General features: G+C 40.6%; 1 protein-coding gene across 1 annotated transcript in view; it reads right to left on the minus strand.

Moving 5' to 3' along the window:
• The window catches only part of PLXNA3 (plexin A3), a 1,436,523-nt gene that overhangs the window by 288,756 nt on the left and 1,134,101 nt on the right, over window positions 1-13,666 (minus strand). Inside the window, exons 12-13 of the mRNA XM_044080266.1 lie at window positions 12,777-12,967; window positions 8,265-8,416 (exon numbers count right to left, since the gene is read on the minus strand). Of these exons, the coding sequence (XP_043936201.1) occupies window positions 8,265-8,416; window positions 12,777-12,967 (343 nt within the window). The remainder of the gene's footprint in view (window positions 1-8,264; window positions 8,417-12,776; window positions 12,968-13,666) is intronic.

Consider the following 13,666-nt stretch of genomic DNA (forward strand, 5'->3'; position numbering starts at 1 on the left):
TCAACCCTTTTCATAATGACAAAAAGGCAGGAAAGAAAAGTCAACTCCATCTTCCAAAGTAAGGACAGGCTCAATAATGCATCTGTGTAGTAGAATTTCAGTCTGATCTAAGACTTCTGTGCTTTGTGACTGATCTATTAACTGAGTTCTTGTAAGGAGAGAAGTTACCTGCTTCAAGACATGGCCATTTAAGATAACATTTACAATCACCCAGTCACTGGGAATGGTTCTTCAGGCAACTGCAAACTTGGAAAACTAGTCTCCCACTTGCACTCCTATTGGTTAATCAAGATGGCTTTGGAGTTCCCTGCAAAGTATGTTATTTAGGAGACTTGGCAGGGAAACCTGAGGGGTTAGTAATACCAAATGACTGACACATTTTCTCTGTCTAGAAGAGTTTTTCATCCTTAATTGCTTTTGATACTGGACTCGTCTGAGGAAAAAATGGAAGAAGCTGAGGCACCGAAGACTTTCCATTATGGCAAAAGCCTTAGCTTTCATTTAAAGATCTTCTATGATGTTCTGAGAAACCTACTAATTTGATCTCACCCCTAGGATAAGGTGCTATAACTTTTTGCTAAAGGAGAAAAGTCTTAGCCCCACCATCTGGGTGGGGCTGGCAAAAGCAGATCCCAGATGGTATTGTCCTTGCCCCTGCACAGCACAATCAAAGCTGCGGAGGATGACAGAGATGCCTTTTGAGGAAGCCATCAAGAGGGTCATCTCCACAAATACGTGATAAAAAAAAATCAGAATAGTCTGCTAGCTTCTACACAGGCTGAAACACAAGAGATGATTGGAAGCAAAGGGTGGAGAGAAGATAGTTAAGGAACCTAAGGCCAAATGGATCACAGAAAAGGCTATAATATCCATCCTGCACAGAGACTCAGACTTCTTATCTGATGGCAACATAGGTTTATAGGTTCATAGGTAGGTACTAGGCTATCTGCCCAAAGGCATTTATAAGCCTATCCAGAATATGTTGTCTTTCGCCGCCCCCTTAGATTAGTTCCCTGTGCCTCTGTCCAGCAGAGCCACTGAAGTGATCCCCAAGGTAAACTTTCTGTTTCCCATCCACTTGTCAAGGTTTCTTCTGAAGAGTGTTAGCGAGGGGCTCTGCCTAATGTAGACTAGGGTCTTGTTCCAAAGCATGGGAAGTCTCTGGAACAGGAATCTATCCCTCTAGCACATCCTATTTATTGTTGTGGTGAGGTTTAGATCCATAGAGCATGTGGCTTGAGGGGATAAAGTTTTCTTTAGGTGGAGCATGTCCATCAATTCTGGGTTGGACATGGCCTTGTATGTCAGGCAGAGATCACCTCTGAATAGGCGGTATGCAACCGAGTACAGCTGTAGTTTCTTCAGTCAAGCTGCATAGGGCATTTGTTTGAGGCCAGTGATCCTCTTGGTGAGGTTCTTCTGTGGTCTTTCCAGCTGTTGCAGGTGTCTTGTAAGGTACATCCCAAATGGGGCATTGTACTCTATGATGGGTCTGATGAGTGATGAGTAGAGGGGCACAATGACCTTTTTTGATCTGGATGCGAACCCTTTTGTGATTAGGTGGGCCACGTAGAATGATTTTCTAACCACTTTGGCAATGTAGTTATCAAAGGTAAGATTACTATCTGCTTAGGTCCCCAGATCCTTTATTACATCTTCCGTATTTAGGGGACTGCCTCCTATGTGGTAATTTGTGGGTACTTTGTTTTTTCCAAAGGGGATGACTATACACTTTTTGGCATTTAACTTGAGGCCATGATTTTGACACCAGGTATCTGTCTCAGTGAGACCCTTTTGGAGCATGTCTGTGTCAGCTGGAGAGTAAATTATAGCCCCTAGTTTGCAGTCGTCTGCGAACTTGGTCAGCCATAGTCCTCCTGTGCTTGCCTGTACCTCTGAGAAGTATATGCCGAACAGGAGGGGGTCCTAGGATTGAGCCCTTGTAACCGGTTTAGAGTCGAACCTAGCTCCCGCAACTCTCACCATGTGGGTTCTGTCCATGAGCCAGTTGGCAATCCATCTTGTGACGTAGGGTTTATGCTCAGGCTGGTAAGCTTGTCTATAATACCAGAATGGGGAATGGTGTCAAAGGTCTTAGCGAGGTCTAGGTAGGCTGTGTGTACCACTTTACCCTCATCTATAGCCTTAGTAACTGTCTCAAAGAAGTCCACCAGGTTTAGGAGGAATGATCTGCCCTTAACAAAGCCAAACTGGGTAGGGTCCAGTGTTTGGAGGTTTTTAATGTCTCTGTTAATGAGTTCCATGATGATGTGCTCCATAGCCTTGCAGACCAAGCTAGTCAGGCTTATAGGGCAATAGTTCCCGGGGTCTGTTGTGGCTCAACCTTTGTGGAGCGGAATAACCATTGCTGTGCGCCACTCTATGGGTACGTAGCCTGTGGAGAGGCTGAGTTTTTGTGTTTAGGTGAGGGGTGAGTTCGTCTTTGAGCTTGTGTAGGACACAGCCTGGGACACCGTCCGGTCCCATTGATGCTGTCTTTTTGGCTTTGGAGAGGGCTGTTTTAACCTGAGTGTCTGTGATTTCAGGGACTCTACATTCTTCTGGTATGGTTATGGGCCCTTTTGGGGGTGACAGGCGGGTGAAGTTTGCGCTGAACCTGTCTGCCAAGATGTTGGCGATATCAGTCGGTTCAGTGTATTTTGTGCCATTCTGCACTAACTCCAAGCAGATCTGAGCATTGCCACTTAGATTCTTAACATAGCTAAAGAATGCCTTGTGGTTATCTTTGGAGACCTTGGCAATTTTTCTTTCAAAGCTCGCCTTGGATGATGAGGGATCATAGTTTCTTGCTGATACTGATCAGGGATGTCTTCTATTGTACAGCTTGTTTATTGCAGGAGTCCACCAGACTGGTTTCCTTTTCTTGGAGGAGTGAGTCTTGGTCTTGCTTGGGACGGCATGATCCATGCAGTCTTGTAGGTGCCCATAGAATGCATTAGTAAAGGATTTTGCAGCTTGGACAGTGTTATCCTTCAGCATGGGGGCTTTGAAACTTTCCACCTTGGTCTTAAGTAACGTGAAGTTTGCTTTTGAAAAGTTTTTCACAGTGGTTTTCTTGTCTGGGGGTGGGGGTGGAATGTGGATATCCAAAGTGATTTGGATATGGTCAGATCTAACCAGCGAGCAGTTGACCTCTGGTGTGGAACACCAGTCGCCCATGTTGGTGATGACCAGGTCCAATATGTTGTCACCTCTGGTGGGAGTGTTGATCAGTTGAACCAGGGCGTTTGAGTTCATAAATTCTAGGAAATGTTGGGCAAGGGAGTTAGTACTTGATTAATTCTCCCAGTTAATGTTTGGGTAATTGAAATCACCCAATATTAGGGTGTTTGTTAGGACCTTTATGTTTCCCAGTGTTTCCAGAAACATGGAATGGGGGTCCTGGGACATGGTGGCTGATCTGTAGCAAGCTACAATTTGAATTGCAGTTTTTTCCATTGTTAGTTGCACGTGGATGATCACTGAAGCATCGTGCTCTGCCAGTGATGCCACTGATGAGACGGTGATGTAATCTCAGAGAAGGTTGTGGAACTGAAGAGGCTACAATCTCTTCTTGGATACTTAGCTCAGATGCCTCTTTGCTCCCAGGATACAAAGGTTACCATCCTTATAAATAGCTTCTGTGTGTGTGTGTGTGTGGGGGGGGGGGGGTGACTAAGGTCTAAAAGATTTCTTCCTCAGTAAATACACTGGCCAGCTGGCAGAGGACATCAAAAGTACTTCTCTAAAATAAGAGCCATTGAATGTAGGTATATACAGTGCACAGATTGTCATCCTTTTCTGTCTCAGAAGCAAGAACCTTGGAAGTCTCTTAATTCCTTTCTTAGGTGGATTTAGATTGGAGGTAAGCATACTTTGTGTACTAGCTCCAGCACAGTGAGTCCCGTTCTCATTTGATGTGCTTGAGGCAATGGCAACTTCCAAGAAAGCACTCAGTGACTGGGTGATGGACCCCACAACATATAGATAAGAAAATAATAGAAGAGGAGCCTCTTCATAAGAAGACTATAAAGGGCACTGTACTGATGTTGGATTCAATTGTTTAATGGAGAATTCCGACGACTGCATGGTCAAATTGCATCAGTTATAAATGAATGCTTTAAAATCCAATAACTTGCAGGTCCACAGGCCATGGGAGAGGTAGGAGACACTCTCTAAACTCTACTTCCCAAAGCCTGAGTAGAGCTTTCAAGCCTTTGCTGGAAGTCTGAAGGACATATTGCACACAAACTGACCTTATGATTAGCACAGGAATGGCAATATTCAAAACCACAACAAACACACACAAACACAAAACAACTGGTGTCAGGTTATGGGTTCATATTAAAAACACGAATGTTTACTTACCCGAACACCTAAACGCTGACACGTCTTCATCGAACCGCAAAAACTTCGATTGTCCTGAAGTGTGAAATCCGAAATGTCAAATCGTCATGGTTGGCGCTTCTGCGGTATAGCTCCGTAAGTGTGCGATAGTTACGGACCTTAGGGTTAGGGTGCGGGTTAAGGTAAGTGCATAGATGGTAATGTATGTTAGATTTAGTGTAGGGTTAGAAGTAGGGTTTTTTAAGTGTATGTGCATGGATTATTTAGCTTGTTTGGGTATAGCTTTTTAAGGTAAGTGTGTGATAGTTATGGACCTTAGGGTTAGGGTGCGGGTTAAGTTAAGTGCATACATGGTGGTATATGCAAGATTTAGTGTAGGGTTAGAAGTAGGGTTTAGTTTAGGGTTAGAAGTAGGGTTTTGGTTAGTGTATGTATGTGGTTTATTTAGTTTGTTTGTGTAGGTAGTATGTAGCGGGCTGTGGGACGGGACAAGTACGACATTTCAAGTTTTTGAATTTCGCAGTTTAGGGCGTTTGGTGTATTTGTGGTTTGTGAAATATGTGTCGGCATTTAGGTGTTCGGGTAAGTAAACGTCTGTATTTTTAATATGAACTCGAGGTTATCACCTCTCCTGTCTCCTTCTACGTCATCACCACTGACTGGTGCACATTGCTTTGTCTTTTGTTTTTCTGGAGTTTCATACTATAGTTCATATTACCAGTCTGTTTTTTAGTGTGTAAGTTCCTGACCTTTACTCACTGTTTTTTTCTGTGAATTTGAATTTATTTACAGAATGACCATTGAAGGCAGTAAGTGTTTTTATTTTTCATTTTTCACAAATAACAAGGAAGCAAAGTCAGTCCTCTACCTTAATGCTGGGGACAACTATCTCCGCACATCTATTTTGTAGTTTATGTACTTGTTCATCCTGTAACTCACTTTTCATAATGCACAGGGTTCCTGGATGTGAGGCAGATTTACTAGAGTCACTGGTGATCTTTGTCACTAGATACTACAAATGATATCATGGTATGCTCCAGCAAGAAGAGTACAGACCCTGAGGCAAGACATTGGAAAATACAAAAATTTCTGCTGAGACATGCTTCTTTGAAGAGTAAATCATAACAGGACTCCATTGCAGAGGGAACCAAAAAGATGAGATTCATCTGTTACGAGTCAAAAATATTCAGAAAACTTTGCTGTGAGTTCATCAACACTTATTTATTTATTTTACATTTGTTAACCGGGATGATCTGACTAGACGAGGTCCATTTACAGTAGAGGCCCGGGGAGAAAAGCTCCACTTAATTAATACAACAGACAATGATAGTAATACATAATGTAAAGTAAAGACTTTGTTATTGAGCAGTATTTTGTGCATAATAGAACAGTACGCAAAGAAAGATCATATCAGCAATATATACAAGTGAACATTAAGTTAGTCATCAAATATACAGACAGAGATCACAACAACATTTCCAAATGTCAAGGGATACCATTTGTTGCTTCCATTTTTACCGAGGGTCTGATAACTGGAGAGAAGAGAGAAAGATGGTGGTAGCTACACTAGGATTAAGTGACACATGGGCGTAGCCAAGAGCTAATAAGATGAGCCTTAAGGGAGTTTTTGAATTGTTTGGTATTAGGTGCAGACGTCACAGAGGGAGGGAGATTATTCCAACTTTTTGCTATACTGTAAGAAAACAGAGCTTTACCTGCTGTGTTGTTGACTGTGGAGATAGAGAGGAGTGATTTGTTGGAAGAGTGAAGTGGTCGATTTGGAATGTAGTTAGTCAGTAGTTCCCTAAGGGCTGGAGTATTTTCAGGATATTTTAGGTTGTTATAAGCTATGCCTAGTTGGTGGTAGGTTAATAACTGTTGGAGCTCAAGCCACTGAAGTTGCCTAAGAGGTATACAATGGTGTGTTCTAAAGAGGGAATATTTTTAAACTTGGCGATTTTGTTATAACACGGCTCAAGTGTCTCCAGGTCAGATTTTCTTACATAGGTTCATAGTAATATACAAGGTTCATAGGTTAGCACTAGGCTAACTGCCCTTGTGAGCCATTTTAAGCCTAGCCAATTATTTCTTGTGAGACTCAAACCTTGCACCTTGTGTTTGCAAGGCAAACACCTTAAGGTGAGAATAGGTGCTGCATACATTAATGTGGAAAGAAGGTGGGTTTGAGCTAGAGTGACCTGAGCTTGATCTGATACAAAGTCTTTTTGTCTGTATAGGGACCCCATTTTTTTGTGTACCTTTTTAATAGTTTGAGAGATATAGATATCAAAGTGTAGGTTGTTATCTATTTTGATGCCAAGCAGCTTGGTGGGGAGAGAGGGTGAAATGACAGTTCCATTATTGGAGGAGACAGAGAAGGGGAGTGGAGTGTTTTTTGATTTGTTTGGGGTAAACAGAAGTAGTTTCATTTTGTTGAGATTTAAGATAAATTGAATATCTGTGATCCATCTTTGTACTGAGGTAAAAGATTTCTGGGCGAGATGCTGTAGGGTGGTGAGATTTGGGGCGAAGCAGATCAGGGTGGAATCGTCTGCATACTGTATGAGTGAAGCCTGTAGGGTAGAGGTATGTAGATTATTGGTAAAGACAGAAAAGAGGAGTGGACCGAGTATGGAACCTTGAGGTACACCAGTGGTAGTTGGGAGTAAAGATGATACAACTCCTTGCCACTGGAGAGCTTGTTGTCATCTATTGGATAGTTTTTAAACCATGCAAAAGTGTTAAGGGCAAAGGGCAGGGAGGTAAGAGTATCTATTAGAATGTTGTGGGAAACCATGTCAAATGCTTTGGACAGGTCCATGAATATAGCAGATACAAATCTGTTGTTATTTCTATGTTGGTTAACCAGGTTTGTGAAAGAGGGAAAGGATGAAGTTGTGCTGTGGTGAGGGCAGAAACCATGTTGTGTAGAGGAGAAAAAATTGCTAGAGTCTAGGAAATACATGCCCTGACAGTGTATGCATTTCTAAAGTATCTTTGATAAAGGAGACAGAATGGCTATGAAGCGATAGTTAAAGAAATCATAGGAATTCCCACCCTTATGAAGAGATTTTCCATAGTTGAGGGATGTGGGACTCCTGTATGGAGCGGTTGATTAAGATTAAGACTGGGTAGGATAGAGAGTTGGCAGCCATTTTGAAGAAATGAGCAGGTATACCATCTGCTGCAAGAGTAGTGGGTTTAAGTTTTAAGAGGTATTTTTTTATTGTTGAGGTTGGGACAGGAGAGAATGTAAAGGGAGGTGAGTTGTTAGGAGTTGTTGGTAGGGATGAGTAGCTATTTTTGGAAAGTTGAGTTCATAGTGATTTAATGGATTCAAAAAAGTGGTGATTAAATTGGGAGGCTATATCACTATCTGTCTTTGTAGAGGTGGAGGTGGTAGCTGGAGTGGTGGTTTTACCAGGTTTTAATAGGGGGTTTATTGCATGCCAGAACTTTTGGGAGTTATTGGAGTGTTTATTTTGTATATCTAGAAAGTAGTTCTGTTTATCAAGCTTTGTTTGTTTTTTGACACGATTCCTAAGGTGTTGTCCAGTAAATACAATCAAAAAAGTAAGTAGCAGTTGGATCTTGTGCCAAGTTATGGCTCTGTCTCTCAGAAAGGTTCCTGATAATTCTATAATCCCTGCTTCCATGAAGGCATTTACATATGAAAATACCATGCTCACCATGTCAGCAAGACACATACTGTGTCACAGACTGTGTTGTACAAGTCTTCACTGTCAGGAAATTTCTGCACAATGCACTAAGATGAAGAAAAGCCAGCATTACTTAAGAGTGGATTGCCCCCTTCTCTACAACACGAGACTTTCCAACAAGCATATCTGATCATTGCAGTAATTCAATAAATAATAAAGACTGTGCATCTTCCATTAAAAATCATACTTTTTTCTCACCTTTCTGCACTGATGTATTCATTAACAATTGGAATGCACCTTACACCAGCCACACGAACTCCATACATGATTTCTCGAAAGTGAAGGCCAAGATTCTCACCAATGATCGTTACTTTTGTTCCCCCTTCTTTTGGGCCTGTGGCAGGGCGGATCTGTAACCACAAAAAAAAAAGAGGATCTAAGCAAATGAAGAATGCAGTTTCAAAGTTAAACTAAATGAATAAATAAATAAAATTAAATAAATAAATGAATGAATGATCAATGTGCTCCCTTAATTTGCCACTCCTCCTTTTCTTCTATTTAAATTAGTCTACTTTTCTGCCACTCCCAGCAATGCAGCTAACCTCTGTTTAACACCAACACAGAAAACATTAAGGTCCATTTCACAGCAAGCACCAATCCTCTGATGTTTAATTATATAATTAAGGGCACTACGCTATCTTTTAGTTAAGGGTGACTAGAGCACTAAAATACTCCCAGGCCAAATTGACGGCAGTCCAATGGTAATTCTTCTGTTTTGGATGGGGGTATTTATTTATTTAGGGTAGAGCACTGATCACAACTAAGCAATTCTCATCTGAGCCTGGGAAAGCATTAATGTAGGACAATTACAGAAATAATATTGCAAGTGGTATAGAATGAGAATATAGAGAAATTAAATACAGTAATAGAAATAAACATACATGCATGTATCCAATTTCTATATAGTTCTACAGACAGCTGAGCAGGTTCGTAAAACATGAATTGCATTGCTACATATCCATCCTTCCGTCCATCCTCAACCCCTTTTCCCATTTATGCATGTGGGGTTGGGGTGTCACTTCAACAGTGACAATCATCTCAAGCCAAGGTTTACACCACGTGATGGCTAGCCCTGCCTCGGTAGTTCATCCGTACCACTCACTTGCACACACACTTGCTCCTAGGGCCAATTTACAGTGTCCAATCCACCTGCTCTATGTCTTTGGAGTGTGGAAGGATACTGGAGTACCCAGACTCTGCACAGAAGGCACCCCAGACGAGAATTGAACCAGAGAACGTCTTGCTGTGAGGTGACAATGCTAACCACTGCACCACTGCGGCTGCCTACATATCATCATATACAAATGAATATACCTTTTAACAGAGGATTATATAAACAGCTGAAAGTGGGTGTAATACAGTCCTGGAGCTTAAAGTACTTTAGCAGTGCAATACTATGAACAGAGTTTCAGAGGGTTAATGCAGAAAGCATTAGAAATGCATCAGTTTATGACTTGATTAGATTATATGATTTGAGATATCACACTGGCATTTTATCATTTTCGGAGGTGAACTTTAAGCTGAGAATGAAATTTTGTGTGATAGAATATGTCTTTAAGTGAGATTGCTATGAATTCCTAGGTTCTGAGACCTAGTACAATGAAGTAGTGATTATGCATTGGAGTTCAGTTTGATGGACCTGCAATGAAGATGCAAAATCTTCAAGGTTTCTAAGGTTGTAGGCTGGGGAGTCTTATGTTAATCTGGAAGCTAGTGTAGAGAAAGTTTGATTTTGTAGTAGTTTTCTTTTGTTTGACAGGCAGACATTTTGCTTTTTTTGGTGTTTTTCCAGTGGAGTTCTTCTTTTGGTTAATGTTTGATGAACCTGCATATTTTACTGGTGAGTGTTTGAATGAGAGTATAACTTCATTTTGAGCCATATACTATTGAAGGAAGGCCTTATTATAGTTGAGATAGACAAATGTCTTTTCCTATTTCATTTCTGGGAGGGTTTGAGAGGAAGGGGGAAATTTTACTTGCTCAGGAAAGGGTTATATATGTTCATTCTTCTGTTAATTTCCTGTTAATCCTTTCACAAGCTTATAATAAAAATTACGCACCAGTCTGTTGCTGTGGCCAAGGATGTAATAATTCTTGCAGATTTTCCTAAATCTATTGGAATCCGAAATTAAGCTCCAAAAATGGTTGTTCTTCTCTTTAGGCAAGCTTCTCTATAGTTCTAACAGACACACAGAAGCCCAAGGTCACTGCTAAATTGAATAACATATGAAACATGCATAATCTATTTGTTTTCATTGTGTCTACATTCTCTTTCTCTGACTTTCACTCTCTCTCTCTCTCTAGTACCGCAGGAATGGTCAAGTTACAAATGCCTTCTGCAAAATGTCCAGAGATACAGCCTGTACTCCTGTTCAGTGGCAGGGTCCACCTGTAGACTTACAATAAAGGGTAGTGCTAAGTCAGTGGTAAGGAAGTAATAAACCTAAATAGTGGTCCTTACCTATTAGAGTACTACCTTGCTGAACAACTACATACAGTTTGGAGGTGGCAGCACAAAGCTCTTTTCATTTTTTGTTCACACTTTTGATATTTGCAAGTCTCTAGTGAATGGAAACCTAGAGTTTATATCAAATGGTCACACTGCTTTGATGGCTATCTCAGCCCTTATCGAGTTAAAGATGACTATAGTATGAGACTCGGTTTTTCATTACTTTGGAAATCATCTACGTGATCCTTCAAATATTGATCCAATAACAACAACAACAATAAAATTTAGCTCTGTTCTTTGATATTTTCAGCCTACTTTACAATTTACTTAAATCATGCATACTTTTCCTGTAAAAGTCAATGGCTCAACAACAGTCTGTTGGATTCTTTTTAAGCAAATGAAGTAGGCTCTGAAGAGTTTCATCAAAATGGAGGAAAATGCAAAGGAGAAAGGATCTGAAAAATAGTCTCCAAAACAGCTAATAAATGACCCATCTCCAGTTGAGTATAGAAGAGAAAACTCTAGGAACATTACTCTACTACAAATTTAGGTCAGTCAAAAAGCATCTGACGTTTTGGTTTTGACAGACTTTTTTTATCATGTTTAAAATGGCAAAACAAAGACTTTGTTTTGATAGCTGCCTGTGAATACACATGTAAATTATCATGTCCTAAAACAGGGTAAGCTAGTAATGCTCTCAAAACTATACTCAGCCCACACACACACACACACACACACACACACACACACACACACACACACACACACACACAGTGGAAAAGTAAACAGCAGACACTTCTCTACCTCACTGAACAGGTATGGGAGGTGCAGTGGGTATGTATTTGAAAAAAAAACAAAACGGTAAGCATAGATTTGAAGTCATAGTTTGCTGGCAGTTTGCTCCAGTAAAACATGTGGACTGGATTCCTTGGTGGAAGGGATATGTAAACATTCCAGAACACTTATTGCTAAGCTGTTAGAATGTATACTGCTGGGGAGCATTTTTTATATAGGATACAGAATGATTACAAGATGGGTGCCATCTGTGCAGGGAGTTTAGTCCTGAAATATACTACAGTGGTTTGAGCTGCATTGGAGATGTCTACCACATTGTCTGCTACATAAAAAACTAGAGGAGGCCAGGGCCAGAAACTTGAGAAAAATCCATTTACAAATGTATGAGTTAACACTGTTTCTGCTTCACTGCATGCAGGAACTAATTTAACTAGTCTGTTTGTCATGCTGCCAAGAGGTGCTAAGTTAAATGCATTAATCATGTGGCCTAAGGGTAATTTCCAGTACCGGGAATATTATTAGTGTTCAGATTATTACCTTATTAATGTAAATAGCCACTTACAAGTTGGGGGTATGCATGTGTTTTGTGGATGTGTTGAGGGCAGGGGAATCTGGCATTTGGTTTGTGAGTACATAACCTGTTTGGACAATAAACTGCATAGTCTATGTCCAAAACTTATAAAACTGTCTTGGGAAAGGATAACTTATATAGCTGCTATATTGCTGTGAGTTAGTCAAAAGAAGAAGTGAGGACTCTGGAAGCACTGCACAGCTTTATCTATTTACTTTTTTCTTTGATTTGTTCAGTATCTTTGGTAGCAGGTTAGTACAGACACTAAAGAACCACTATGTATCAGCAGTCCTCTCTATGTTATAACAGTTAGGCTACATCCCAGGCCATGACTCTTTCAAGGCAGATTCCAGAAGAGTCAAGGATGGATAAAACCAGTAGAGGAGTGTTAATGTTCAGGTTTTTTAACAAAAGGAAACAGGAAGGTGTTTTACAAACCTTGCAGAAATATTCTAACTTTAACTGTCTGCTGAGTTGCTTTAGAATTCAAACTCAGTTCTACATTGCAGCAAGAAGTCCCTCTTTTGCTGAAATGTAGAACTGACTCCATCACTAGTTGTACCAACAATCAGATTTTATAGGAAATATCCTAAATTTTCTACAAATCATCTTAAAGGCTCACTTATGCTTTACTGATTCAGTCCCATATTCCCATATGTACTAGAATATTTGCTTTACCAGTACTGAAAGGGGCACATTACTGTTTACATCTAAAGAAATGTTTGCTAAAAAAATACTCACAGATAATAAGTATGTGTGAACTATTGCATAAACTGTGTAACTGGTAAATGAGATACCATAACTTAGTCCTGTCTTCGCCTGGACAGAAATGCCGCTGACATCTTTATTTAAATTCTTTTTTTTGCATTTAACGCATAAATGGATGTCTGTATACCTTACTGATGCGTGGGTTGCTACATCGGATGTTCCGTTTGCTCAGATGCATCCAGCTGAAATCCGGGGAAGGGCAGTGTTGGCGAAGCAGGCATTTCTTCTCATCAAGACACCAACCACACTCAAAGCGTGGGTCAGCCTTCAGACAAAGACCACAACTCTCTCGCTGGGCCGAGCACTTATACAATAGAGCTGTTTTGGAAAATAGGTCAAGAAAAAAAGAAACACAAATTTTACCAGACAAGAACATATTTGCTACTGTTTAAAAAAAATGGCATCAGCTTCAGTCCTAGTCTGCAGTGGTTTCATCTACAGCAAGACTAGTAATAAGCAGGCTTGGAACGTGAACAAACAATCTCACAGCTGGCATGGATGTTACAACAAGTTCAAACAGCTAGGATGAAAACACTTTTTATGCCCTTCAAGATTTGTACTGCAGGCATATTTGCTCTACCACAATTTACTGAACAGACTTAAAGGTGGGATATCAAAGTTAAAGGGGGAAGCACATCTTTACTACGACAGCTCATAATACCTAATATTCTCCCTTTACCCTTGACTTCTCCATTGTCTTCCTAGGTAGTGGAAAAACAACTGAGAATCCATAACAGCATGAGGAAAACCATACAAAATGCATTCCCTTCTAACCACATGAGTCCTAGCATAGCTCTAGCTCACACACACTGAGATCAGTAGCTAAGCATACTGTACCAGTTAGGATATCACATAGTAGAGGAGGGATACAACTTGAGTCTGATGTAGAACAGGCTGACAGTTCACCACTGGGGACACTGTACAGATGTGGAGAGGTATGATATGATCGGAGTACAGAAGGGAGCTGAGTGCACACCACTTATGACATCATACAGCAAAATAGGGGCAGAGTACAGT

The sequence above is a fragment of the Protopterus annectens genome, chromosome 8.part0 (assembly GCF_019279795.1).
Source record: "Protopterus annectens isolate FY-2018-M chromosome 8.part0, PAN1.0, whole genome shotgun sequence".
Taxonomy (NCBI): Eukaryota; Metazoa; Chordata; order Ceratodontiformes; family Protopteridae; genus Protopterus; species Protopterus annectens.